At 39.5% G+C, this 25,579-nt stretch overlaps 1 protein-coding gene across 6 annotated transcripts in view; it reads left to right on the forward strand.

Moving 5' to 3' along the window:
• LOC122556561 (uncharacterized) overlaps window positions 1-25,579 on the forward strand; it is a 112,511-nt gene that overhangs the window by 51,696 nt on the left and 35,236 nt on the right. For 5 of the 6 annotated variants that reach the window (XM_043703368.2, XM_043703369.2, XM_087995252.1 and 2 more), the window contains 5 exons: window positions 384-456; window positions 5,998-6,430; window positions 10,913-11,027; window positions 12,590-12,639; window positions 15,860-16,011. In XM_043703368.2, the coding sequence (XP_043559303.2) occupies window positions 384-456; window positions 5,998-6,430; window positions 10,913-11,027; window positions 12,590-12,639; window positions 15,860-16,011 (823 nt within the window). The remainder of the gene's footprint in view (window positions 1-383; window positions 457-5,997; window positions 6,431-10,912; window positions 11,028-12,589; window positions 12,640-15,859; window positions 16,012-25,579) is intronic. The other variant, XM_043703371.2, reaches the window with a different exon arrangement.

A 25,579-nucleotide genomic window follows, 5' to 3' on the forward strand; every position in this document is an offset into this window, starting at 1 on the left:
CCTGATATTCTGCCTTGATTCAATCAATTTCTTATGCAAAAAGACCAACATCCATATCTTTGTTAAATGCTTGATGTTAGTAGACAACATACATTCATTACATTGTCTTGTTTATGTTGGAACTGACTGGAATAGAAATCGAACCTGGTCTGTTAAAAGGAGCTGGTCAATGTGATAATAATGCAGCCAGTCATGTACTATGTTACCTTTTTACTATCAGCTATTACACAACTATTACACTGCCCCAAATTCTTCAGTGACTATAGTAAATACTATAACAATCTAACAGAAGCTAAATAGCATACCCAGCAAATCTTTCCTATGTTTTATATTTATACAATAAAATAACCATATAAATACTAATGTAATCTAACCTGTTTCAGGTTTTAGTTGAAGATGAACCAAAGACTTGGTATAAATCAATGTTTAAAGATGATTACAATGCACTGAGAGCAGGTAAGCAACATTTCACTTTATCGTATTCCACCTGATTACTATTGCATTTGTGAATATTGACGAAAGACAGAATTATGGTTCAATGTCATATCTCCCAAAACTGAATATTCTCATCTTTGAGATGGGAATTTATACTCAATATTAATGTTGCAAATATATCTTCCATTCTTTCTTTAATTTTCCTTCCCCCTCCCCCACTCCCAATCCCTGGCCTGCATTTTCATCTGCTCAGCCGTGAGAGACAGATTGGCGAACACCTTTTGTGCAAATGTCAACCCTGGCTGGAGTATGAACTCTCATCTCTTAGCAGAGAGGCTCAATACTGTATTCTTATAGCTGCCAAGCCAGCTTGTTCCATTCACATTTGATGGTGCATAATTTATCACTAACAATGAAAAACAATCACGTTTATTATGATGGTTATAATAGATCAGAGGTCTGTTCTTTTTCCGATAATAAACTTTACGTGAATACATTTTATACGGATTTATATCTGTGACTACTTTAAATTGACAATCGCTTTGACTGAACACTAGTTAATCATTTTCAAAACATACGGTCTTTACTTTGTTGTTATATAAATAAGGTGTCTGAGATAGCCTTCCTCATCTCAGATGAATTCCAGTACACTTCAAACATGCACGGACAAAAACTATACATGGCAGAGGGAAACATTTTTACTAAGTTGTTTGCAAGTTGCTACCGCAATACTTGTTCATTTCAGATGGGAATTATTGGTTCAGGGGTAAGAGAATAATGTTCATGCAGTGCCTGTTCAGAAAGATGTCATTGTTTAAAAATGTGAATATCAGGCAGCACCAGAGACACAGAGCTATGTGTTAATGCTGACTCACCAGGGGTTATGAGTCTATTCCACTCGACATTTCAGCCTTGGTGTCTGGAGCTGGTGTTGATTGACAATGTCATAGTTAGAGCCTGTCTGACAAAAGAATAAACTACAACGATTCCCAGTTCACCAACTCTTTTTCTCAGCTTTGCCATTCGGGTGGAGGCAAGAAACATTCAATCAAAAACACAAATTGTTTACATTAAGCAGAAAACTGTTAACAGTTTCCTGACTTTCATTATTTTCGAAGGAACTCTGGAATCACCTAAAGAATTCTGTTTTGCTGCAGCCTAGGCTTGCTTCAGTTTAACCTTTTTAAGATAAACTTATTGCACAGAGTCTGCCAGATATAATCTGTCAGTGTGTGGAATGTTCATATATTGGAGTGATCTAGAGCACATTGTCTTCTCTAGGCAGTGTGCTTATGAGCAGCACGTAAGATTTATTTCACATTTTACCCAGCCCACAAGTTTACGGTCCAAAGATATATTGGGTGAAAAATTCCCATTTTCAGTTATTTTGATGAAAGTTTAGTGGTGCCTGGTCCACAATGGTTTGGAGTGACTTTTCTCACACAATCTTCCACTCTTCACCTTCTTAATTATGCACCCAGAATCTTGGATGTGATTCTCATGCAATCTTGCAGCCAGAGAGATGGAAGTGCTTGCCACCAGCATTCAGGTGGACACATCACCGGCACCAAATTTAAAACAGCTGAACACGACTTTAGAAGCTGCCAGCTAGGAATGTCACCTCCTGAACATGCAAGGCATAGCACAAAGGACAACTTGTTGTGTGCTTCAGTGACTGTCTGGGAAAATCCTGAGAGGAGCTATGGAAAATCACACCCAAAAAGTACCAGGGAAAATTCAAACAGTAACCATTCCTTCAAACGGAGAGATACAATAAAAACCAAAAAGTAGGCTGCACTCTCATGTGGTGACAGAGGTAACAAGGGACTGACTACTCCTCTCAGTAGAAAGCCATCTCTCATGGTTTAAGTTCCAAATGCAGACATGTTTCTGTTTTATGCTTCTAGGAATTTTTAAATAATGAGATAATAACCAACTGCAAATGCTGGCCTGTGTGTACTAGTGGTTTGACAAGACAGTGAAGTCACCATTATAAAGAAATCAGGACAAAAGCCCCCCAGCTACGTTTGAGAGCCAAGAATCTTGAAATCAACTGCTTAACCACAATCGTCAGCATTATCATGATCTTCCAGCTTAACAATGCAAGAGAGACGGATTAGTATATCTTTTGTAACTGTTCTCATTTTGTTCAATTCACACTTCTAATCTGTGTGCATGTTTAGAGTCGAATAAGAGCCATTATCTGGAGACCAGTTGTAATACTTAGCCAAGACAGCCCAACCCCTGGACAGATGCCTCTATGGCATACTGATTGGCCTTCCTGTAATCCATAGGTTGATTACACTTGACCTCAAGAACTGAGCATGGCCAAGTCCCTGGACTGAAAAGACATTTAGGCTGGATAGGCTGGAACTTTTCTCACCGGAGTGTAGAAGTTTGAGGAGTGGCCTTATAGAGATGTATAAAATCATGAAAGCTGAAAATGTGTTGCTGGAAAAGCGCAGCAGGTCAGGCAGCATCCAAGGAACAGGAGAATCGACGTTTCGGGCATAAGCCCTTCTTCAGGAAATGGCTTATTCCTGAAGAAGGGCTTATGCCCGAAACGTCGATTCTCCTGTTCCTTGGATGCTGCCTGACCTGCTGCGCTTTTCCAGCAACACATTTTCAGCTCTGACCTCCAATATCTGCAGCCCTCACTTTCTCTCTAAAATCATGAAAGGCTTGGATAAGGTGATTAGCAAAGGTATTTTCCTGAAAGTGGAGGAGTTCAAAACTAGGGGGCATATTTTTAAGGTGAGAGGAAAAAGATTTAAAAAGTACATAAGAGGCAAATTGTTTACACAGTGGTTAGTGTGTGGAATGAACTGTCAGAGGGAGTGATGGATGAAAGTACAGTTACAATGTTTAAAAAACATCTGGATACGTGCATGATTAGGAAAGGTTTGGAGGGACATGGGGCAGACGGAGCCAGGTGCACCGAGTTTAGTTTGGAAACATGGTCAGCGTGGACTAGTTGGACCGAAGTGTCTGTTTCCATGCTATATGACTGTGACTCTGTGACAAAGTTTCCAGCAGGACAATTATCAACCCCCTAGGCTAGTTTAAGACAAGCTCCTTGACAGACTGTGGCAGTGCACCATAATTGACTGTATTTTCGACCCACTAAGCTTTGCTCCCTTTGGCTTTCACATACAGACATTTTCATAGAGCTCACGCAGTGTGTTTGCCATATAAAATGTTGACATATGCTGCAGGTGTAACATTGATACAGCACAGTAACATACAGCGTCACGTGTACTCACTTGACTGATCAGAGCTCCCCACTGTCACAAGCTGCCTGTTAATCTCCCTGCACTAAGAAGTGATGCAGACCACTGACACTGACAACATTTAACTTAGTCTTAAACCCAGTGAGTTGGGACATCATTCTTGTGTCTGTATAGGACATTATAGGGCCACTTTTGGAGTGCTGCTTACAGTTCTGGTTGCCCTGCTATAGGAAGGACATTATTAAATTGGAAATGGTGTAAAAAAAGATTTACAAGGATGTTACCAAGACGGGATAATTTGAGGAAAAGGAGAGGCTGGATAGGTTGGGATGGTTTTCCTTGGAGCAAAGGTGATTGAGGTTTATAAACCTTATAGAGGTTTATAAAATCATGAAGGGCATGGATAAGGTGAACAGCAAAGGTCTTTTCCGTATGGTAGGGGAGTTGAAAAATGGAGGGCATAGGTTTAAAATCAGAGGGGAAAGATTTAAAAAGGATCTGACAGGCAAATTTTCATAGATGGTAGTGTATAAATGGAATAAACTGCCAAAGGAAGTGGTAGAGACAAGTAGAGTTACAACATTTAAACATAATTTAAACAAGAACATGACGAGGAAAGGTGAAGAAGGTTAAACACCTGATGTTGGCAAATGGTACTAGTTCAGTTTAGGAAACATGGTTAACATGGACAAATTGAATCGAAGGGCCTGTCTCCATGCTGTATGACTCTATGTGAACTATACAGAGGCTGTCAGTTTCCAAGTAAGTACAGTATGACTGAATGCTAAGAAAGCAAGCCAAGAGCCAGGATTGGCATTCTGTTCAGAAGCATTAGACACATGTGAGTCTTGGCACTCAAAGCAACCTATAGTGATTTTAATGAGGTCAGCCAGCTGGCCCTCATGGAAGATGGGTGTTTGATTGGGGCTCTTTAACTGGTTCAATCAGGAAGACCTGGCAACATAAAAGGATGAATGCTAGGGATACTGAGCTCCCTGAATGCTTGACTTGGTGAGAGGCAGTGCTATTGTCAAAGGCTATGCATTTGTGAATAAAGGGTGACTGATGATGGAATGATGGCCCACTGAGAAGTTATTTCCCAATCTGGCAGAAACATGCATGTCATAGGCATTGCTGAGCTCCAAGTAAAGCGCTGAAGGGCTGAAGTGGCATTTGAGTTGTTCTGGGAGCAGGCGTATTGATCCGTTGAAGTGGTGGTTTGCCAATGCCAATTTGCATCAAGGAGGATACTGGCCATGAAGGAATTAGGACATTGTGAAGAAACAATTGGCAAAGGCAAAGTATAAGGGAAGTTGGGGCATAACTCAGGTAATTGCTTATCAATGGTATGATTCTGAAGTTACATTTAATGCTTGAGAAGAAAATCTCTTGATGTCAAGAATCTGTAATTTTTATTCTCACCATACATTCCCAGCTTTCTCACTGAGCTCGCACCACACAAAGTAGGGTGTGATTCCACTCACGGATTTCTTTGCTTTAGAATTCTGGACTGGTTTTTGCCTGTATTTCCTCAATTAATTCTTTCATGTGTTTTGGGCAACATTGGCAGGGTCCAATTTGTAGTTGATGCCTTATTGTGCATGAACAGAGTGGCTAGTTAAGGGCAGTTATGGATCAACCACATTAGTGTGAATCTAGAATCACATGTAGATCAGACTGGGTAATAATTGGCAGATTTCATTCTCTAAAGAACATTTGTGAACCAAGTGGGTTTTTACAACAATTGATGATAACCTCATGGTCACTATTGTTGAGATTCGGTTTCCATTCTGAGTTTTACTAATTGAGTTCAAATTCTGACAGTTACTATGGTAAGATTGCAATCCATGTCCCCAAAACATTAGCCTGGGCTTCTAGATTACAAGGAGAAAGTGAGGCCTGTAGACGCTGGAAGGTCAGAGTCCATAAAATGTGAAGCTGGAAAAAGCTCAGCAGGTCAAGCTGCATCAGAGAAACCGGAGAGTCGATGTTTCAGGCATAACCCTTCCTATGGATTCCTAGTCCAGTGATATTATCAGTACTCCACCTCCTCCCACTTCATGCTGTACAAAGAAGGTAATATTCAAAAAACTCCCAATTACAGAATAATTATTTTCACTACCATATAGAAGTGAAGTGATCATGTTTGCAGTTTACTTGGAAACATTCAAAAATATAATCATTCAATGCAGTTTTTTCTTTAAATTGTCAAAGCTCGTTTCCTTGAAAATTGCAGTTTTTAATGTTCAAATTTTTTGAGTGATATGTAGAAGTGTTTGGAGATTCTACAATTAAATGAAATTATTAATTATGTTTTGCCTCCTTATTGTAGATAAATCTGGGGTATCTCCTATAGTTGATGCCAGGAAGAAGACATGGGAGCCCAATTCATCTTTCAGTTCTACCACAGGCTATCCATCAAGATCTCAACTAACTGGACCACTGCCCTATAATTCATCAACAAGGAATAACTGCACAATTAAACAGGCACTTTCATCAGAACCACTCAGCAGTTCTAATGGTGAAAAGCAACATTGTAACCCTCAATCACAATATCTACCTTCCAGCAGTCCTAATAGCGAAAATGTTCAAAATTATTCCATCCCTTTCTCAGACAACCTTCATGATTCCTGGGATTGGAATTTGAAAAACTATGCAACCCCTGCAAGCGATTATCCGGCTACAAAATCTACAGAAGTACCCTGCAATCTTTTGGCAGCAAAAGAACTTCATTCACTCTGTTCTACTGAAGCTACTGCTGAAGAGTGAGTTCTATATCCCTTGCACTAAATAGCTTATTGAGTAGGAGACTTAGGTATTACAAGCTGATTAAATCATAGGCCATGCACAGGAGAAGAGCGACATCTTCCTGTCACCATTTTTAATATCTCATAAGTTCCTGCACCACATTGGTGTTATGGGACTGGTGGGTGTAGGGTTGGGACTGAGGGGAAATTATCATCTGCTGCAACTGTGCATGCAGAAGAGCGCCTCATCTTCCGCCTAGGAACCCTCCAACCCCTAGGAATGAATGCAGATTTCTCCAGCTTTCTCATTTCCCCTCCCCCCACCTTATCTCAGTCCCAACCCTCAGACTCAGCACCGCCTTCTTGACCTGCAATCTTCTTCCCAACCTCTCCGCCCCCACTCCCTCTCCGGCCTATCACCCTCACCTTAACCTCCTTCCACCTATCGTATTTTCAACGCCCCTCCCCCAAGTCCCTCCTCCCTACCTTTTATCTTAGCCTGCTTGGCACACCCTCCTCATTCCTGAAGAAGGCCTTATGCCTGAAACGTCGATTCTCCTGTTCCTTTGATGCTGCCTGACCTGCTGCGCTTTTCCAGCAACACATTTTTAAGCTTTGACTATTTTAAACTCAAGCATCTGATGGGGAAGTAGATATATGCATTTAAATTTTTCAAGCCAGTTGATGAAGACAGAAGAAGCAAATGGATTTATGGCAATGTTTGACTATCCATGTCCTATAAATATAGTCATGTAATGAAGTTTTTTTTTCATTTTAATTAACTTGATTCGAGTGAAGGAGTGGTGTCCATTCATTACCAGTGTTCACTGACATGTAAGAGAGAACCTATTTACTTAGAGAGGGTTAATACACACTGAAATAAATATTTGGAGCTTAACATTACATTGTCTGACTGTACAGTTTCAAACATTGAAATGTCTCTCGAACTTTATACTGTAACTTCATTATAGTTAAGAACATGGTTAAGGATCAATGCTCTTTGAGTTGAGTCATCAATTTCAATTATGATTTTACAACAATCAGTCAATATGCTATCCTATCTTTTCCTACAAATGTGTCCATGTTTGGTTTAAAATACCAAGATTAGGTTAATTCATTTCATCAATAATGAAATTGGTTATGGCTCCAGATTGGTAGGCCAGTTTGCAGATGGAAGAGCTGAGGTTGGACATGGTTTTAATTGCTGTGCATGCTTTTATTCTCGATGGCTTGGCCAATTTTACCAGATTTTAATGAAAGAACTGTCTAGGGTAGGTAGACAATGGTTTGTCTGGAATTGCTTAATTTAGGAGCTATAGTGAACATGGTAAATATATGAAGCAACTCAGTTTGAAAATGCTTTAAGCTTCATTTTTATAGGAACTAAAAGTTCCAAAAGATGTTCAGTGGTAGGTCTATTGCAGGGACATTTTGATGAGTGTTCTCAATAACAATTCCACACAAGTCATCAGGTCACTAACGCACACAGACCAGAGTTGAAACTTGCTTTTTGTCCTTCTACTTGTGAGTTCTTAAAAGGGGAAATTGTAAATGTATCACTTGCCCAGACTGCTTGTTTTTACCATCATGTTCACAATATGAAATGCTCACAATGGATTACAATTCAGTTTGTAGTGTACTTTTCCCTTCAAATCCTCCTTGATACCTGCAGGTGTGATATTCCAGAGTCCCTGTCCAGACTGCCATGAAGTGTACATGCATAGTCATTTTGGCTGTATGCGATCAATTTTAAAAAAAAAGACATGTTGGAATTTAAAACATTGAAATGTCTGTTTGGTGCTCCTAGATTATGGTTTAGGCTTCTTTACTTCATTTCACCATAGGCTGTTATTGCACTACTGTGCTCCTGTCCAACTTCACATGGATCCCTTTTCAAAAGTTTCATCAAAATCTGTTTAATCTATCATACCTATCACTTTCTACTTTAATCCTTCCTTTCTAATACGTGCTTCATTTTGTCCTCCTTAATGTAGAAGCCTTTGAAATGTCTTCCTCCATTTTAGTACTTTAACAACAACCTTAGCTTATTTTGTTTTGTATCCTCACACAATGAAATATCCCAAGATTCTTCACTGGTGTATTATAAAACAGAATATGACACCAAGCCACATATGAAAATATTAGATCAGATTAGAATCAAAATCAAAATATACTGTGTTATCTGAAGTCCAAGCAATGAAGTAGGTTTCAGAGAGTGTGAAGACGTAGAGAGAAGGTATTTCAGAGCCTGGTAAATGGGATGGATAAGGCTAGGGAGGAATTTGAAAATGAGGATTACCATTTTAAAATCAAGACATTTTTGACTGGGAGTCATAGTAAGTCAGTGAGGAATAATAGAGAATAATAGAGGAAAAGGATTTGCTGACAGTTTACTCACAGTCAGAGAAGTTTTGTATTTCTGCAGGTTTGTGGAGAGTTGCATAAGAAAGACTGGCCAGGGATGCATTGCAATAGTTGGGTCTACAGGTAACACATAGGGGCAAAATCAGTCATGTAAGGGCTTCAGGACTCTGGAACAATCTTGAGGCAATGTAATGTAGCTGCTCATTATTGACCATAAATAATAGTCAAGTACACTCAACAAGAAGTATACTACTAACTGGAGGAGAATGTTAGAATCTTGAGAGCACATGGACTTAACATACAAAGAAGCTAAATTAGTCCTTACCTAATGTAACTATGAGATTAGAATCTAGTACATGTATTTAGCATGAAAGTATAATAAATAGTGTTACTTTAAAGTTTAAGCCTGGAAGATTGTACTTGATTTGCCATCACCTCAACCTGTCTGTGTCAAATTTAAACTCATGGGAGGCATCAAATCACATGACTCAAGGTCAGAAGCCACATGACACCAGGTTATAGTCCAACTGGTTTATTTGAAATCACAAGCTTTCAGTGCGCTGATCCTTCATTTGATGAAGTGTATCTTCATTTCACTTCACCTGATGAAGGAGCAGTGCTCTGAAAGCTTGTGATTTCAAAAAATTCCTGTTGGACTATAACCAGGTGTCGTGTGATTTCTGACATTGAGTCATGTGATTTGATGCCCCCCATGACTTTAAATTTGACACAGGTTGACGCGATGGCAAATCAAAAGCAATCTTCAAGGTTTAAACTTTAAAGTAACACTATTTATTATACTTTCATACATGTACCAGACTCTAATCTCAGTACAACATCAGCACCTCCACACAAGACTCAAGAAACCCAAGTGATGATATGGAGGTGATGTTATGGAGATGTTATCCACCTTAGTGGATGGCATAAGTCTGAAGTTGGATGCTCATTTCAAGATCAAACGTGACTCTAAAGTTTAGATCAGACAAGCATCATGTTTATTGTTCGCAGCATTAGCGAAAGGAGTTGGAGTGGGTTATTTCCAGTATAATCATATCTGTTTAATCGAGCACTGATGTAGAGTGAGCAGCCATGACATATTCTGAAAAAATGTATTATTCGAAGTGACCTTGCAATGGCCAAATTATTCATGAAAAAATAATGGAATCATTTTTAATACTTGGTCACTATTATCTATTAATTTATAATTTTGAGAGGGTTTTATGACATTATTTGCTGATCAAATTGTATGAGAGAAATTTGTATGAGAACCATTGTTAAAACATCTCTTCCAAACAATGTGATCATCAAGAGCCCAAAGACCAACTAAAGTACTGGTTCAACATTATGTCAACATAAAGTTTCCAACTTCCTACATTAGCTATGCTTCTCTATTGTCTGAAGCATATTGCCAATTTAACACAGTACGAGTATTTTTATACTGAAAAACCACATTCACTAGATTGAGTTTACGCTGACCCAGTTCATTTCATTCAAGCCCCTATGTGACCAGAGGTACTTTAATCTTCCATGACATACATCCATGTTCTCGTATTTTTAATTGAAAATGGTGATAGTAAGGATAGCAGTACACCAGAATCGTCCCTAATTGATTCCACCCACTGTCAGGAAGGCAATCTCCAAACTCATCTTCCAAGACACCTTTGCCAAGTTCATTGGTTCAGCCTTGAAGGTCATCAAAAGTATTACATGGCTTTTGTTGGAGTGATAATAACACTGCTCCACTAATTAAAACAATTAAACACTTACCAACTACAGGAATATGAAAAACAGTACCTCCTTCCAATTCCTTCCCTTAATCTCTCTACCAACACATCCAACTATGTTGAATTTCCATCTGTTCCAAAGACAATAAAAATATTCAGCCTTCCTGACATTCCACTATTGGGAAAGACCTAGGATCTATTAAACCTTCTCTGCTTTTTCCTGTAGTACAACCAAGAATGGTAACTTTGTCGACGTCAAATTATTGATCATAGTGTGTTGGGTTGCTAAACTGTGCACTAACACATGTCATTATTGGAGTGTATTGGCAATACCAATGCAAAACATGCTTTAAAACTGAACATGTAATCTGAGATGTCTGTTGTTAATATTTCATTTTTTTGTTTTCATTAGGTGCAATCGGTCACACCCAAATACAAAAGTTGATACCTGTGGCTATCACGTTGAACCAAAAAGTGTATTTGATTACAAGCCTGGAAAGTCATCCATTTTAGATCATGACCATTCAGTAAGTGCTTTCTGTATAAGTGCTTGTCTGTTGAAAAGAAGCAAATCGTATCCAAGGCATAGATATTGGGAACAGTTCTGGGAGAGGGTCAGATGGTTAATATCATAATTAATGTATAAGTGGAAACAATTACAAAGCTGTATTCTAGTCAAAGTATTTACCTAGTTTAACCAGAGATTTATAGACACGTGAAATAAGTAAGAGCAAGAAGAGAACAAGATATTTTTGATTGGAAATCCTATTTATTTTCAATACATTTTCCTGCCTTGAGAATGTCAATTGCATAAAGGTGTTCAGTTTGCACCAGGACTGTTAATGAAGGAGATAGTACAAATGTTACTGTAACCTTGTGAAGAGCAATGAAACTGGTGGAGAGAAAATCAGTGAGAGAAAGTCAAAACAATTATCGCCTGTTACTATTATTTTAGATTTGATTAGATTCCCTGCAGTGTGGAACAGGCCCTTCGGCTCAACAGGTCCACACTGAGCCTTCGAAGAGTAACCCACCCAGACCCATTTCCCTCTGACTAATTGACCTAACACTGTGGGACAATTTAGCATGGCCAATTCACCTGATCTGCATATCTTTGGACTGTGAGAGGAAACCGGAGCACCCGGAGGAAACTCATGCAGACACAGGGAGAATGTACAAACTCCACACAGTCAATCACCTGAGGCTGGAATCGAACCTAGGACCCTGGTGCTGTGAGGCAGCAGTGCTAACCACTGAGCCACTGTGCCACCCATTTGATAAAAATAATTACCAAAGAGAGACTTAGGTTCTTCGGATGTTACAACAAAAGTTCAATATTAATTTGACAAAGTAAATATGAATGGAATTACAAGTCACGTTTAAAGGCATTTACCATTGGGTGTCAAAGCAAAGTCTGTGTGAAGTAATACATCACTCTCAATGAGTAAGTAACATACATCTATCCAAATTAGTCAGAACACATGCTAAACACGCTCTGATCAGTTTACTTGGTGATCGAGCTGGAGTGCAAGTTTTCATTTATTTTTATGGTCAGGAAAAGGGCAGGTATGTACCTTTATGAAATTCACAAAAATGATCGGTGATTACAGCCATTTTGCCTAATGTCCTCTTATCCCAACACCATTTAGTTGCTGTTATCTGATTATTCAGCCACTGAACATTCAATCTAAGCTTGACATGATCCCTTACTCACAAAGATATCCATGGACACACACATCCCAATGATCAGCCGAAATGAGTAACTTTCCACTGAACAAGAGAAAAAAACTGCAGGATGAGGCAAACCCTTTGCTCTTGGAATGGCAGGAATTCTGCTCATTAACAGCATGAAATTATGATTACAAAATCTTCACGCAAGCCTATGCTGGCTCTTTCAGGAATTAAACCTGCTCCAAGATCCTCCAACATAATTTTGAGTGTCTTTGAACTTCAGAAGACAGAAATAACTGCTGTTAACATGTCAATCTTAGCATCAAGGGTATTTAAAGGCTATGGAGTGTAATCCTTTGTCCTTGAACACAGTAGTATGCTGGTATTGTCCTTAAGCCTGTATTTATTGTAATTTCAGAGACCAAGACACAGCAACACTTCAGGAGCTGCATTTCTCAGTAAATCTAGGTATGTAATTGCTCATTTGTTTATAAAAAGGTAACTTATACATTCAGTTTTGTAGTACTCTACAAATTTGTAGAAAGAGTATAATTGACGTGTAATCTTTGGTAAATGTAATCTTGTTGCAAGTCCAATTTATAGATAAAAGGTTTGTGTCGTTAGTGGCAGTTAAATTCAAAGCTCTAGATCAAGAATCACAGAATTGTTACAGTATAAAAGGAGGCCATTTAGCTGTAACAATTCTGTGATCCTTGATGTCGAGTTTTCTACTAATTTTCTGATCGTTTTATCTTAGTGCCAGTCTCCTGCTTTTTCCCCTTAACCTGCACGGTGTTTCTATTTAAATAATAATCCAACGCTCTCTCGAACACATCAATTGAACCTGTCTCCACCACACTTCCAGGCTGTGCATTAGATTAGATTAGATTAGATTACTTACAGTGTGGAAACAGGCCCTTCGGCTCAACAAATTCCACACCGCCCCGCCGAAGCGCAACCCACCCATACCCTACGTTTACCCCTTACCTAACACTACGGGCGGCACGGTGGCACAGTGGTTAGCACTGCTGCCTCCCAGCGCCAGAGACCTGGGTTCAATTCCCGACTCAGGCGACTGACTGTGTGGAGTTTGCACATTCTCCCCGTGTCTGCGTGGGTTTCCTCCGGGTGCTCCGGTTTCCTCCCACAGTCACAAAGATGTGCGGGTCAGGTGAATTGGCCATGCTAAATTGCCCGTAGTGTTAGGTTAAAAGGGGTAAATGTAGGGGTATGGGTGGGTTACGCTTCGGCGGGTCGGTGTGGACTTGTTGGGCCGAAGGGCCTGTTTCCACACTGTAAGTAATCTAATCTAATCTAAAACTTTGACAAAGGTTTATTACTTGAAAGGCAAAAAGTTGCAGCATGCTGCTGTGCAAAGGGACCTGGGTGTCTTTGTGCATGAATCACAGAAGGTTGGTCTGCAGGTACAAGTAATTAGGAAGGCAAGTAGAATTTTGTCCTTTATTGCAAAAGGGATTGAGTTTAAAAGCAGGGAGGTTATATTGCAGCTGTACAGGGTGCTGGTGAGGCCACAGCTGGAATATTGTGTGCAGTTTTGGTCTCCTTACTTGAGAAAACATGTACTGGCAGTGGAGGGGGTACAGAAGAGGTTCATCAGATTGATTCCGGAGTTGAGGGGTTCGTTTATGAGGAGAGATTGAGTATACTGGGATTAAATTCATTGGAATTCAGAATACTGAGGGGGGATCTTAGCAAAACATATACAATTATGAAGGGAATAGATGAGAGAGACATAGAGGGGATGTTTCCACTGGCAAGAGGGCATTGCCTCAAAATTAGAGGGAGCAGATTTAGGACTGAATTGAGAAGGAACTTCTACATCCAAAGGGTGGTGAATCTGTGGAATGCCCTGCCCAGTGAAGTAGTTGACACTACTTCAGTAAATGTCTTTAAAGCTAAGATAGATTGTTTTTGAACAATAGAGGAATTATGGGCAATGGGGAGAGGGTGGGTAAGTGGAGCTGAGGCCACAAAAGGTTCGGTCATGGTCTTATTAAATGGCAAAGCAGGATCGAGTGAGCTAGATGGCCTACTCCTGCTCCTAATTCTTATGGTCTTATGTTCTTATATATATTATATTATATATATACATTATATTTCTGAGCTGAGATCATTGATACTGGGTCACCATGCTCAGTAGTTTCACCCTACCCACTCCTGAACTACCCCCCTAAATTGATACTTTCCACCTTTGCAACTAGTTCTACACACCCTTTGAATGGTTTTCTTAAATCCTTAAAAATTAGGAGATTGACAGGTAGACCCCAATATTTTGGGAGAGGGGACAAACTTGTCTGATAAGGAATGTTAGCTTTCGGGTTTGATCTTTGTGCTAAATGACAAGGGAAGACAGAAGTACTGTCAACCTCGTAACTGTGGCTGAGGGAGCAAATTGCAAAAAGACAAAGCAAGATACCAAGACTGGGAGCATTCAGATCGGCTCTCAGGAGTGAGCACTAAGGGAGCACATGAGCTGCCTTGAGATGCAGCCGAGTCCTGTCCAGAACTTGGAGTCAGTCCCTGTGCACGAAGTGTCCTTGCAGCAGCATTGCAATGTTAGTTGCTGGTCTGCCGTTTGGTGCAGCATAGCCATGCAGCAGTGAGGCTGAAATATATCAGAGATGTGCTTTGATGATGCAGAGAGACTGACAGATGTGGACAAGGGGCGTACACAGCTGCTGCCCATGGAGAATGCCCTTGGATGCTGGTACTGGGTGTTCAAGGTCTGAAGGTGGAAGCAGTGAATTGGAGTCACCAGGTACTTGCTCAAATGTTCATGTTGAGAATTCTCAGCGTCTATTGTCCTCATGTTGGATGGAAGAATCAGACATGGCATATTTATGGGGCAGTTTGTGAGGCTGACAACAAGCAATAATCCACACTAATTGGCATGTTGTCACATTCTTGTGAGAACCTTGTCTCACACCAATTACTCTGGAAAATGTACTGTGGTTTTCCTGACATCAAGCAAGGCCTCGGTGGATTTCTCACATGATTGTGGTAAATTTCTTCCCAAATGCCTATCATTCAGAACCTTATAAGAATCCATCCTGAATCTTATTTTGGACTTGGAGCTAAATACTTAGATATGCTTTATTTGGTTAGAGTTGTTTCAATGTGCTTTGGATTCCAGTTTGATTGATATTTACTTAATATTTGCCAAGTTTAACTTGGTTTGATGCAGAAATTTAGAAGATGTTCATCTTCAATTTTGTTTCAGTTTGTATTTTTTATGGTTCTCACTTCTTGATTGCCACTTTAATCTCTGTTATTATATTTTCAACTGTGAATTACAAGAGTTCCATTAGAAATCAAAATCTGAGAGCTAGAGATATAAATGCCAATTGATCTGTACTCCAGTTTCCCTCTAACTTTCTGTAATAGGCAACTGTTCATTGCTGAGGCTGAACTGTTCACTTGCACAGTCTCACATTACACCTGTGCTGTCCCTTGAGCTATTTGAGTTCAAAGCTGAAATATTTCTTATTCTTAGCTGTTGTACAGACAATAAATGATGACTTGTAACTTCTGAACTAGGAGTAAAGTTATTTCATTATTCATGGGTCATAGACCAAATATTTAACTTTCAATCCTGACAGTTTACATTTGAAAACATATTTGCTTATTTTGCTAAAACGGAATGGTGCTTTTGTGTTGATTTCCCTAGATCACTCCCGATGTTGGCAGAATCAGCTGGTCAGCTGACTATCAATGAAACCAGGCAATGCAATGGTTCAGACATAGATCTACCTCAGCTGAAGTTCATGGAAATCCAACGCTATTCATCTGCTGATCAAATCTCCATAAACAGTGAAAATGGTAAAATAACTTTATTCTAATATGAAGGATAAAGTCAAGATAAAAACAAATAGACAAATTCATGCTCAGTGAAAATGATAGAGTGTTTCTTTTTGTGTGTGTGGTTTCAAATGTGGCTGCGTCTGAAGTTACAGATTGATGCGTCTGGTGTTGTCAGAGATCACATTAACATGACTTTCAAAACTTGTGTGTTTTCCAGTAGTACTACAGCCTTTGCACTCTACCACCAACTCAAAAAGTACTTGCAAGAACATAATAATATAAGATTTTAGGGCAGGCATAGACTATACAGTCCTTCAAGCCTGTCCTTCGAGTAAATCATCCACCATCAATATTCTGTTGGTCATCATTAAACAAAACCATAACTGGATCAGCCTTATAAATGTTGAGGTAATGAGATTAGGGAAGACTGAGAATTGTGTTGAGGAACTCACTTCCAGACTCACCAAAGACAGACCACCATCTACAAAGGAGTGTGATGAGCACTGTTCACTTGCTTGAATGAGTTTGGCTCCAACAATATTCAAAGTGTTTGGTAAAATACAGGACAAAGCAGCCCACTTGACTGACACCACATCCACCACCTTAATCATTCATCCTTCTGTGACTATTGACACACAGTGGCAGTAGTGTGTGTCATGTACAAGATGTAATGCAACAACTCATCAAGGCATTTTCGACTGCAAATTCCAAACTTACAATTTCTACCACTTAGAAACATGCATGGGAATGCCATCAACTTCAAGTTCCTCTAAAAGACACAGACCATTCTGAGTATGTTGTTTTTATTCATTAATGGGATGTAGAAGGCATTGACTAGGCCAGCATTTTTTGCCCATTTCTAATTGCCCTTGAGAAAGTGGTGGAGAGGTGCCTTCTTGAAAGCCTGCAATCTGTGTTTCAGGTAGACTCACATTGCTTTTAGGGAGAGAGTTCCAGGATTTTGGTCCTGGTCCTGGACACAGTAAAGGATTCCTAATATGTTTCCAACTCAGGATGGTGAGTCATTTGAAGGAGAACTGGCAGATACTCTTGTCCTTCTAGATGGAAGGACCCTCGGTGAATTTCTGTGGTGTATCTTGTAGATAGTACACACTGCTGCTGGCATTGATGGCGGTGGGATTGGAAATATGTGGATATGTGCTAATGAAATGTGTTCCTTTGTCTTGGATGGTGTCAAGCGTCTTGAATGCTGTTGGAGTTGCACTCATTCAGACAACTAGGAAATATTTCATCACAGTTCTGATTTGTGCCTTTTGGATGGTGAAACAGTTTTTGATAGTCAGGAAGTGAGTTACTTGTGGCAGGATTCCAACTCTGACCTGCCCTTGAAGCCATTGTATTTACACGGCAAGTTTAGATCTATTTCTGGTCAATGATAATACCTAGGGATGTTGACAGTGGGGGATACAATGATGATTTTTCTGTTGAATGTCAAGGGATGATGGCTAGGTTCTTTTTTGATTGAAATGGTCTTTGCCAGGCAATTGTGTGGTGCACATACTAATTGCTACTTTTTAGCTGAAGCCTATATACTGTCCAGAGTTTTGTGCATTTAAATACGATTGCTTCAGTATCTGAAGGGTTGTGAATGGTGCTGAATATGGTGCAATAATCAGTGATCATCCTACTTCTGACCTTATGATGGAGGGAAGGTCATTGATGAAGCAAGTGAAGATGATTGAGCCAAGAACACTACCCTGAGGAACCCCTGGAATTGAGATAGCTAACATCCAACAACCACAAACAGTTTTCTTTGTCCCAGGTATGATCCTACCACTGGAGAGTTAATCTCTGATTCTCATTGATTCTAGCTTCTTTAATGCCATACTCAATCAAATGCAACTTTGAGGTAAAGAGCTATTACTCTCAGCTCTTTTTTTTTTTTATTTTTTTTTAATTTTTTTTTTTTTTAGTGCACCAATCTTTATTCAATTTCCACCACCAGGAAGATAGGAAAACACCCGGGTGGCCTGCACCAGAGTTCTATTTTTTTTTTTTTTTTTAATTTTAACCCCCACACTACCACCTAAGTGCGGTAGTGCTTATTTTATCCCCAGAACCCATGGTGTGTGTGTGCAGGTGTGAGACACAGTGAAAGACACAAAGTGCACGAATCTTTATTTAATTTCCAGCACCAGGAAGATAGGAAAACACCCGGGTGGCCAGTGACAAACACTGCCCTTCACATCAAGGGACAGTGCTGTGTGATCAAAACAGTGAAGGGGAGGGTAGGGACTAAATCAAAATAGAGTTGGAGGGAGAAATGATGCACTCCACTTACTCTCAGCTCTTCTCTGCAATTCAACACCTGAATTCAATTTAGACTTAGCACAAATATGGACATATTTGTGCTAAGTCTAAATTGAATTCAGGTGTTGAATGGCCCTGATTGAACCAAAACTAAGCATCACGTGAGTAGTTTAATGTTAATTAAGTGCTACTTGATCGTACTGTTGATGACACTTCCATCACTTTACTAATGATTGAGACTAGACTGATTGGGCAATAAGTGGCTTGTTTGGATTTGTCCTGATTTTCACATATAGAACATACCTGGGCAACTTTCCACATTGTCTAGTGCATTGATGTTTGGAGCTGTACTGGAACAGCTTGACTTACAGAGGCGGCAGGTACTGGAACACAAATTTTCGGTAATATTGCCAGAATCTTGTCAGGACCCATTGGGTTTTGCAGAACCCAGTGTCTCCAATCATTTCTTGATATCAAATTGGGTGAATTGAATTGGTTGAAGATTGGCATCTATAATGCTAGGGACCACTAGAGGAGGACGAGATGGCATCTCTGGCTGAAGATTTTTGTAAATCTGATGTGTTAGGTGACCCTAGAGTTGAAGATGGAGATATTTGTGGATTCTCCTCATTGAGTGTGGTGTCCACCACCATTCACAACTGTATGTGGCAGGACTGCAGATCTTAGATCTGATTTGGTGGTTGTAGGATCACTGAGCATTTCTTATAGAATCTCGAATTTGCAACTTGCTGCTTATATTGGACATGCTGTGACACACTCCCAGTGCAGTTGGAATTTGGACCCAGATCTTCTGACTCAGTTGCAGGGACACCATCTCTGTTGCACAAGAACCCCTAGTCCCTTCCTCTAAATGTACTTTTAATCAGTGTGTTCAGACAGTCCATGGCCCATATTTGGGACAGGTAGGACTTGAACTGAGGACTTTCATACCAGAGGTAGGGACACCATATGGTTCTTAGTCTTTTCCTCTAGATACTTTCTAATCAACCTGTTTAGAAATGTTATTATGCACCTCAAGTTGTAGGTGGGACTTAAACCAAGGCATCCTGGCTCAGAGGTAGGGACATTACCACTGCACAACAAAGGTCCTTTCCACTTCCTTCCTTGACATCAACACCACAGGTTACAACTAGCTGAGGCTTCTGCACTGATCCTTACAGCAACCTGTACAGCATGGTTCATAGAGACAGGTCTTGCCAACCTGAAACTGCTTTGTTTATCACTATCCCCTCAGTCCATTAACCAACCCTTACCATATGCTGACATATTGTCCCTCCGCTCAATAAACTCTTATCTTCTGTAATAAACTTTTAGTCACACCTAAAATGTTGAATGCTTTTGGAAGTCCAAATACCCTGACTCCACTGTTTTCTCTTTAACTACTAGTTACATCCTCAAAAAAGGCTAATAAATTTGTTAAGTACAGCTTCTCTCTTTCCTAAAATCACAATGGCTGTGTATAATCATGTTATGATTTTCTAAGTGCCCTGATGCCACTTCTTTAATAACGGGTCCTGTATTTTCCTGAACACTGAAATAAGGCTGTTGTGTTTGAAGTTCCCCATTTTCTCTATCCATCATTTTGTGAATGTAAGTATAAAGTTTGCTGGATTTTACTTCATTGGAGTCAACCAACAATCTAAAGCATTTTGGAAGATGTCACAACTAAGTGCCATTCTTTATGCAGTCAGCTTTTTTAAGACCTTAAAATGTAGCTCTCATGGATTTCTTGGCTTTTATTGCCATTAATCTTTCTAAGACTTTTCTTCTTACTCATTTTAATTACATTAAGTTCCTCTCTCTTTAAACATTATTATCTCTGGTTTGTTTCCTGTGTGAGGAGAGAGAAAGTATTTGTTTAACATCTGTTATTTTCCAGTCATCATCTTACACTATCCTTAATCTTTCTCCTTGGCCATAAATGGATCACTTTTCTGCGTTATATTTTGATTTCTCAATAGTTGATATAACAGATTTCCAGGAAATCTTACCAATATTTGATACTTATTAACTGCTTAAAGGCAAAATTATGCAAAACCAATACTGTTGGCCAATTATATTGATTATTGAATATATCATAACATTGTAAAATCACATGTTCAGGAACCTGGACAGATTTGGGGTCTCCTTGTAAAATTCCCCACAAAGAATTGTCTGCATCCTTGTGATTCACTGCATCTTTCACAAAATTGACGTACAGTATGGCTTACAGAGACAGAACAAGAAGACAAGTGTGGATCAGATGAGGACGAGAACAGAGAAGACAAAGAAACAGTTGAAGAAGGAAAGCTGCCTTTACAACCTTTACCTCTTTATTTATCTGCTGCTCATTGCATCTTTTCATCCTTAAGCCCATTAGAAGTGTACCCAGAAAGTGGGAATTCATTCTCCACACATACTCTGTAACCAGGAAACTAATTTTAGATAGGTTATTTCCAGAAAAGCAATGACATTTACAGTATATGTCTTTCTAATATATTTAAAAGATGTTCTATTACAAAAAAAAAATGCAGTCTGGCAACCTACACTGATTTGGATCACTATGTTATCCTTTGGCAAGTCAAACTAGTTCAGTTAGTTTGCAAGGTGACTTTTAAAGCCAATAATAGATTTCTCATTGCTGTCACGCACTCAGACTTATTTCCTTACTATAAGTATCAAGATGATAACATGATGGTGTATACAGATAGTAGTCTTTGAATTTTTCAGATAACTTAGATCTTTGAAGGTGGCAGAATGTTTTGAGAGAGCATTTAGCAAAACATATCCTAAGATCTTAGGCTTTATAAATGGAAATATTGGCCTGGAGTTTTGTCAAATAAACAGCCTCTCCTTCGTGGTGAAGATAGCTGAAGTAGCTGGAAAGCATAAGTATCCCCCCGACCATGGCTGTTCCCATTTTTTGCAGGGTCAAGAATGAGACTGAGTCTGGATTAATGTATATGCAGTTCATAGAGGCAAATATCCATTAAAATGATCAGCTGAATTCATGGAAGTGGAATCCTGATAATCTGAGTGTGAAATCTGAAGTTCACAGATTAAAAACAAAAACAGAAATTGCTGGAGAAACTCAGCAGGACTGGTAACATCCATGGAGTGAAAGCACAGTCGATGTTTCAAGATCATTTGCCCTTTTTTAGAATTCATAGTAGCTCGGAAAAGATGGTATTTCTGCTGAAGAAAGGAGGTTGATGAGAAAGAAAGGAGTAAACAAGTAGTTGGAGATAAATTAGCAGTTGAGCAGACAAAGCATAATGGCGAACCAAGTAGAAAGCAAACTACTACTAGGGGCCATGAGGCTGGCAAGGGAAGGGAGGCAAGTATGTGTCTGCTGGTGGCATCCCAATGAAGGTGGGGAAGCAGTGGCTATGATCCTTTCAGATTTACCTGCACTTCACTCAATTGAGTCTCTCCTATGCAGTTGAGAACTAAAACATATAGTGAACACAATTGGGAAAGGGAACTTATTTCTGGCAAAGAGAACTTTTAATTAGCATGTGTTATATGCAAAAACGTTACTATCAGTTTGCATAATGCACCTTTAAAATTCCAAAAATTTAATTACAAGCTTTCATCCTGTAGTCAGGAACCTGATTCTTGGCTTTTTGTATAATTGAATCCCCCACAGCCCCTTCCTTTTGTTCCTGGGTGGAGGCTAAGATTCTGCATGGGAAGAATGTGTCTGATCTTTGTGGATTTGTTTAGGTAGGAACAATTCATGATGTGATTTTTGCCTCCAGCAGGATATTTAACCTGACATGGTAGTGCTTATGTTATCATTCATAACATAAGAAACAAGACTATGCTGGGTATTGAAATATCCAACAGACATTTATTGCTGCTACAATTATATACTCTCAGGCACTTAACTGTCTGGACTAGTATTAAGCTAGTAAATTAGACATAGCAATACCAAATAGCATGCTTCCAATTGCACATTATGTTTTGAATGATTCTTGGGATAAGATGGCGTGTTAGATCTTTATACCCTCAGGTTACATGCTCTGATAAAGTGATGATATATGAGTATTTCTCTCAAAAGCGTACTGAAACATTGATCATCAGACATAACACAACAGCTTGTGTAACCCAATTGAAGAATTACACTAGACATGCTTTAGTTATGCGGTGAAAGTGAGTACTGCAGATGCTGGAGATTAGAGTCAAGAGTGTGGTGCTGGAAAAGCACTGCAGTTCAGGCAGCATTCGGGAGCAGGAAAATCAATGTTTTGGGCAAAACCCTTCATCAGGAAATTCCTGAAGAAAATGGATGTACTATATGTGACCTTCAGAAAATCTTTGGTAAGATGTCATGTAAGACACTGAATTGTATGGATTCAGCTGCCAGATTGCATTGAAGAATGTTTACGAAGCAGAATCAAGAGGATGACATTGAGCGCGGAATTTCCTGATGAAGGGCTTTTGCCCAAAACGTCAATTTTCCTGCTCCTTGGATGCTACCAGACCTGCTGTACTTTTCTCGCACCACTCTAATCTAGACTCTGATTTCCAGCATCTGCAGTCCTCACTTTTACCTACGTCTACATGATGCCCAGTCCATTCTGAGGGCCAGGCCTTATTATCATTTCCTAATTTTTGCATCGTCTACAAATTTTGTCAAGATCTCGGAATCATTTTGTATACGGGGAACTGAGTTTCTAGCACAGCTCACTTTCTGCTCAACTGATGCAAAAACCTCGCTCAATGTCATCCTCTTGATTCTGCTTTGTAAACATCTTTCAATGCAATCTGGCAGCTGAATCCACACAATTCAGTGTCTTACATGACATCTTACCAAAGATTTTCTGAAGGTCACATATAGTACATCCATTTTCTTCAAAGAATTCAGTCAGTTCGATTGACTATGAAATTTCTTTGAAGATCTGCGCTGGCAATGTTTAGTTTTATTTTCTGGCTCTATGTTTTTGTGTTTCTTTTAATTTCTATTCAATTATTTTCCCTAGCTCTGACGTTAGTTAATTCATCTGTTTCTCCATGTCTCTTCTTGAAATCATAAAATATATTTGCAGTTTGCAGTCCTTTGACACTGGTTCTTTTTCATGTTAATACCATATGCCAGATAATATTTCAGAAAGAGCTATATTCTCTGAGAGAGAGTTTTAATGTGATTTAAAATGTGTAATTTTATTAGCAGGAGCACAATTAGAGAAATCATTTTGTAACTGAATTTTTAAAAACAGATTGTTTGAGCCTCAGCTTTTCACAGATTTGTTTTAAGATTGATGTTAATTAAACTTATGGCTCTTGGATTGCACAAATATGGTTCCTGAAATGTTTCATAAAGTAACAGTTCAACCATCCACACTCAGAATGTAGGAAGTGCTATTTCCTGTGGGAGCAGGGTTTTCAGTGGTACAGAACCAGTGCTGAGTGTGACATGGAACTAATATTTAGCAGTGGCCGGGGCATAGCAGGGAGTTACCAAACAGGATCTGAGTAAGATTTTACTTGCAGAGTGGGGAGCAAAAGGTAGCAAGGGTGTTTTGCTCAAGACAGGAGTGGTTTTCAGCAAGTTGCAGCAAGCAAAGTGATATGGGAAAACTCCTCGAGAAATCAAGTATATCTTTTAGTTTCAGAACTGGGACTTCTTACTGATAATGGCCAGTTAGAGTTGGCCTAAAAAGTGAACATGCTAGCATTTTGTGATCTCAGTGCTTCTAAATTAGCTCTTTGGGGGAATAGTGAGGGCAAGGAAATGTGACAGGCATAAACATGTTGGGCCAAATGCACTGTTTCCAAATTGAAACAGACCTTGACTTGAATCCAAAGTGAAAATAATAATTAAAAACTTAAGTCGCCTTCCTACTTTCCTATTATTATGTCTAAATTCCAGTTACAATAAAGATGGGAGAATTATGTGAAACTGAAATCAAGCAAACTATGCCACAGCAATATTTTAATTGTTTATTGTGATCTGAAATTTCACATTTATGCAGTCGGAGTGGAGTAGTATTCCACAAGCAACACGTACAAATCACTGGATGCTGAGGACCACCATTCATCGTGTGAATTTACACAGCACTCATCTCAAATTGGCACCTCTACTCTCACCCAGATGGCTCTATACAATTGTCTCCCTCCCAATCTTGATTGAACTTCACTTCCCAGTTACCTACCTTTTTAAAACTTACTTTGAACACAGAAGCTCTTTGTTCCTACAGTTGCCTGGGCATGTGCAGTAGGTGTCCAGATCTCACCAATACCATTGAAATAAGGCATGAGTTACAGTATCAAGGATGCTTTATGCCTACTTGCTGAAATGCAAGGACTGATCCCTGGCTTTAGGCTGTTGCCAATGTACAGTATGGGTGGTGCTGCTCCTATGCATCAGCAAGACTTGTCCTTTTAGAAGCTGACCATTGCACCTTTGGAAGATGTTGTTGAAGGAGACTTGGTGTGTTGCTGCAGTGCATCTTGTAGATGGTACATTTTGCCACTTTGTGTGAACAATGGAGGGAGTGAAAGTTGAAGATGGTTTTTGGGAAGGGAATTAAGTGGGCTGCTTTATCTTGAATGCTGTCAAGCTTTTTAAGTGTTAGTGTTGGAATGATTCATGGCTAATACTTCAAGATGACACAAGTATTATTTTGTATCTCCTTGGGTGGATAATTTACAACAGTCTATCATGCAGCAAACAAACCTTATAGTTGTAGTAAAGATCTGTCATTTCTCCCGTTTATATTCTGCTAAATCCTGACACTTCAACTTGTACTGCACTGTTGTTGGCAATGAGGGGGTCTGTGGATGGAGCTCTCACATTGGTCTATCTATAGTGGGGAGTGACATGTGGTTGCTGCAGTACTTGCTGATACTAGCTAATTGCAGGTGCAATTTCAGAGAAAGAAACAGAAAATAGGAATAGGGTCCTTCAAATCTGCTTCACCCCGAGTGATTATCCAACTCAGTACCCTGTTCCGACTTTCTCCCCATACTCTTTGATCCTTTAGTCCTAAGAATTGCATCTCTTTCCTTCTTGTAAACGTTCAATGTTTTGGCCTCAACTGCTTTCAGTGGCAGTGAATTCCAAAGGTTTATCACTCTCCAGATGGAGATATTTCTTCTCCATCTCAGTCCTACTCCATCTCCTTACACTGTCACCTTTGGTCCTGAACTCCCCAGTCATCAGAAACATCCTTCCCGTGTTTACCCTGTCTAGTTCTATTGGAATTTTATTTTCTAACCTCCAGTAAATATAGTCCCAAACGATCCAGTCTGTCTTCATACTAACTACCATTCCATGAGTCAGTGCCTTGATTCGTTAGATGCTGAAAGC

The sequence above is a fragment of the Chiloscyllium plagiosum genome, unplaced genomic scaffold (assembly GCF_037043375.1).
Source record: "Chiloscyllium plagiosum isolate Xiang-an unplaced genomic scaffold, Cpla_swu_hap1 HiC_scaffold_16, whole genome shotgun sequence".
NCBI lineage: Eukaryota > Metazoa > Chordata > Chondrichthyes > Orectolobiformes > Hemiscylliidae > Chiloscyllium > Chiloscyllium plagiosum.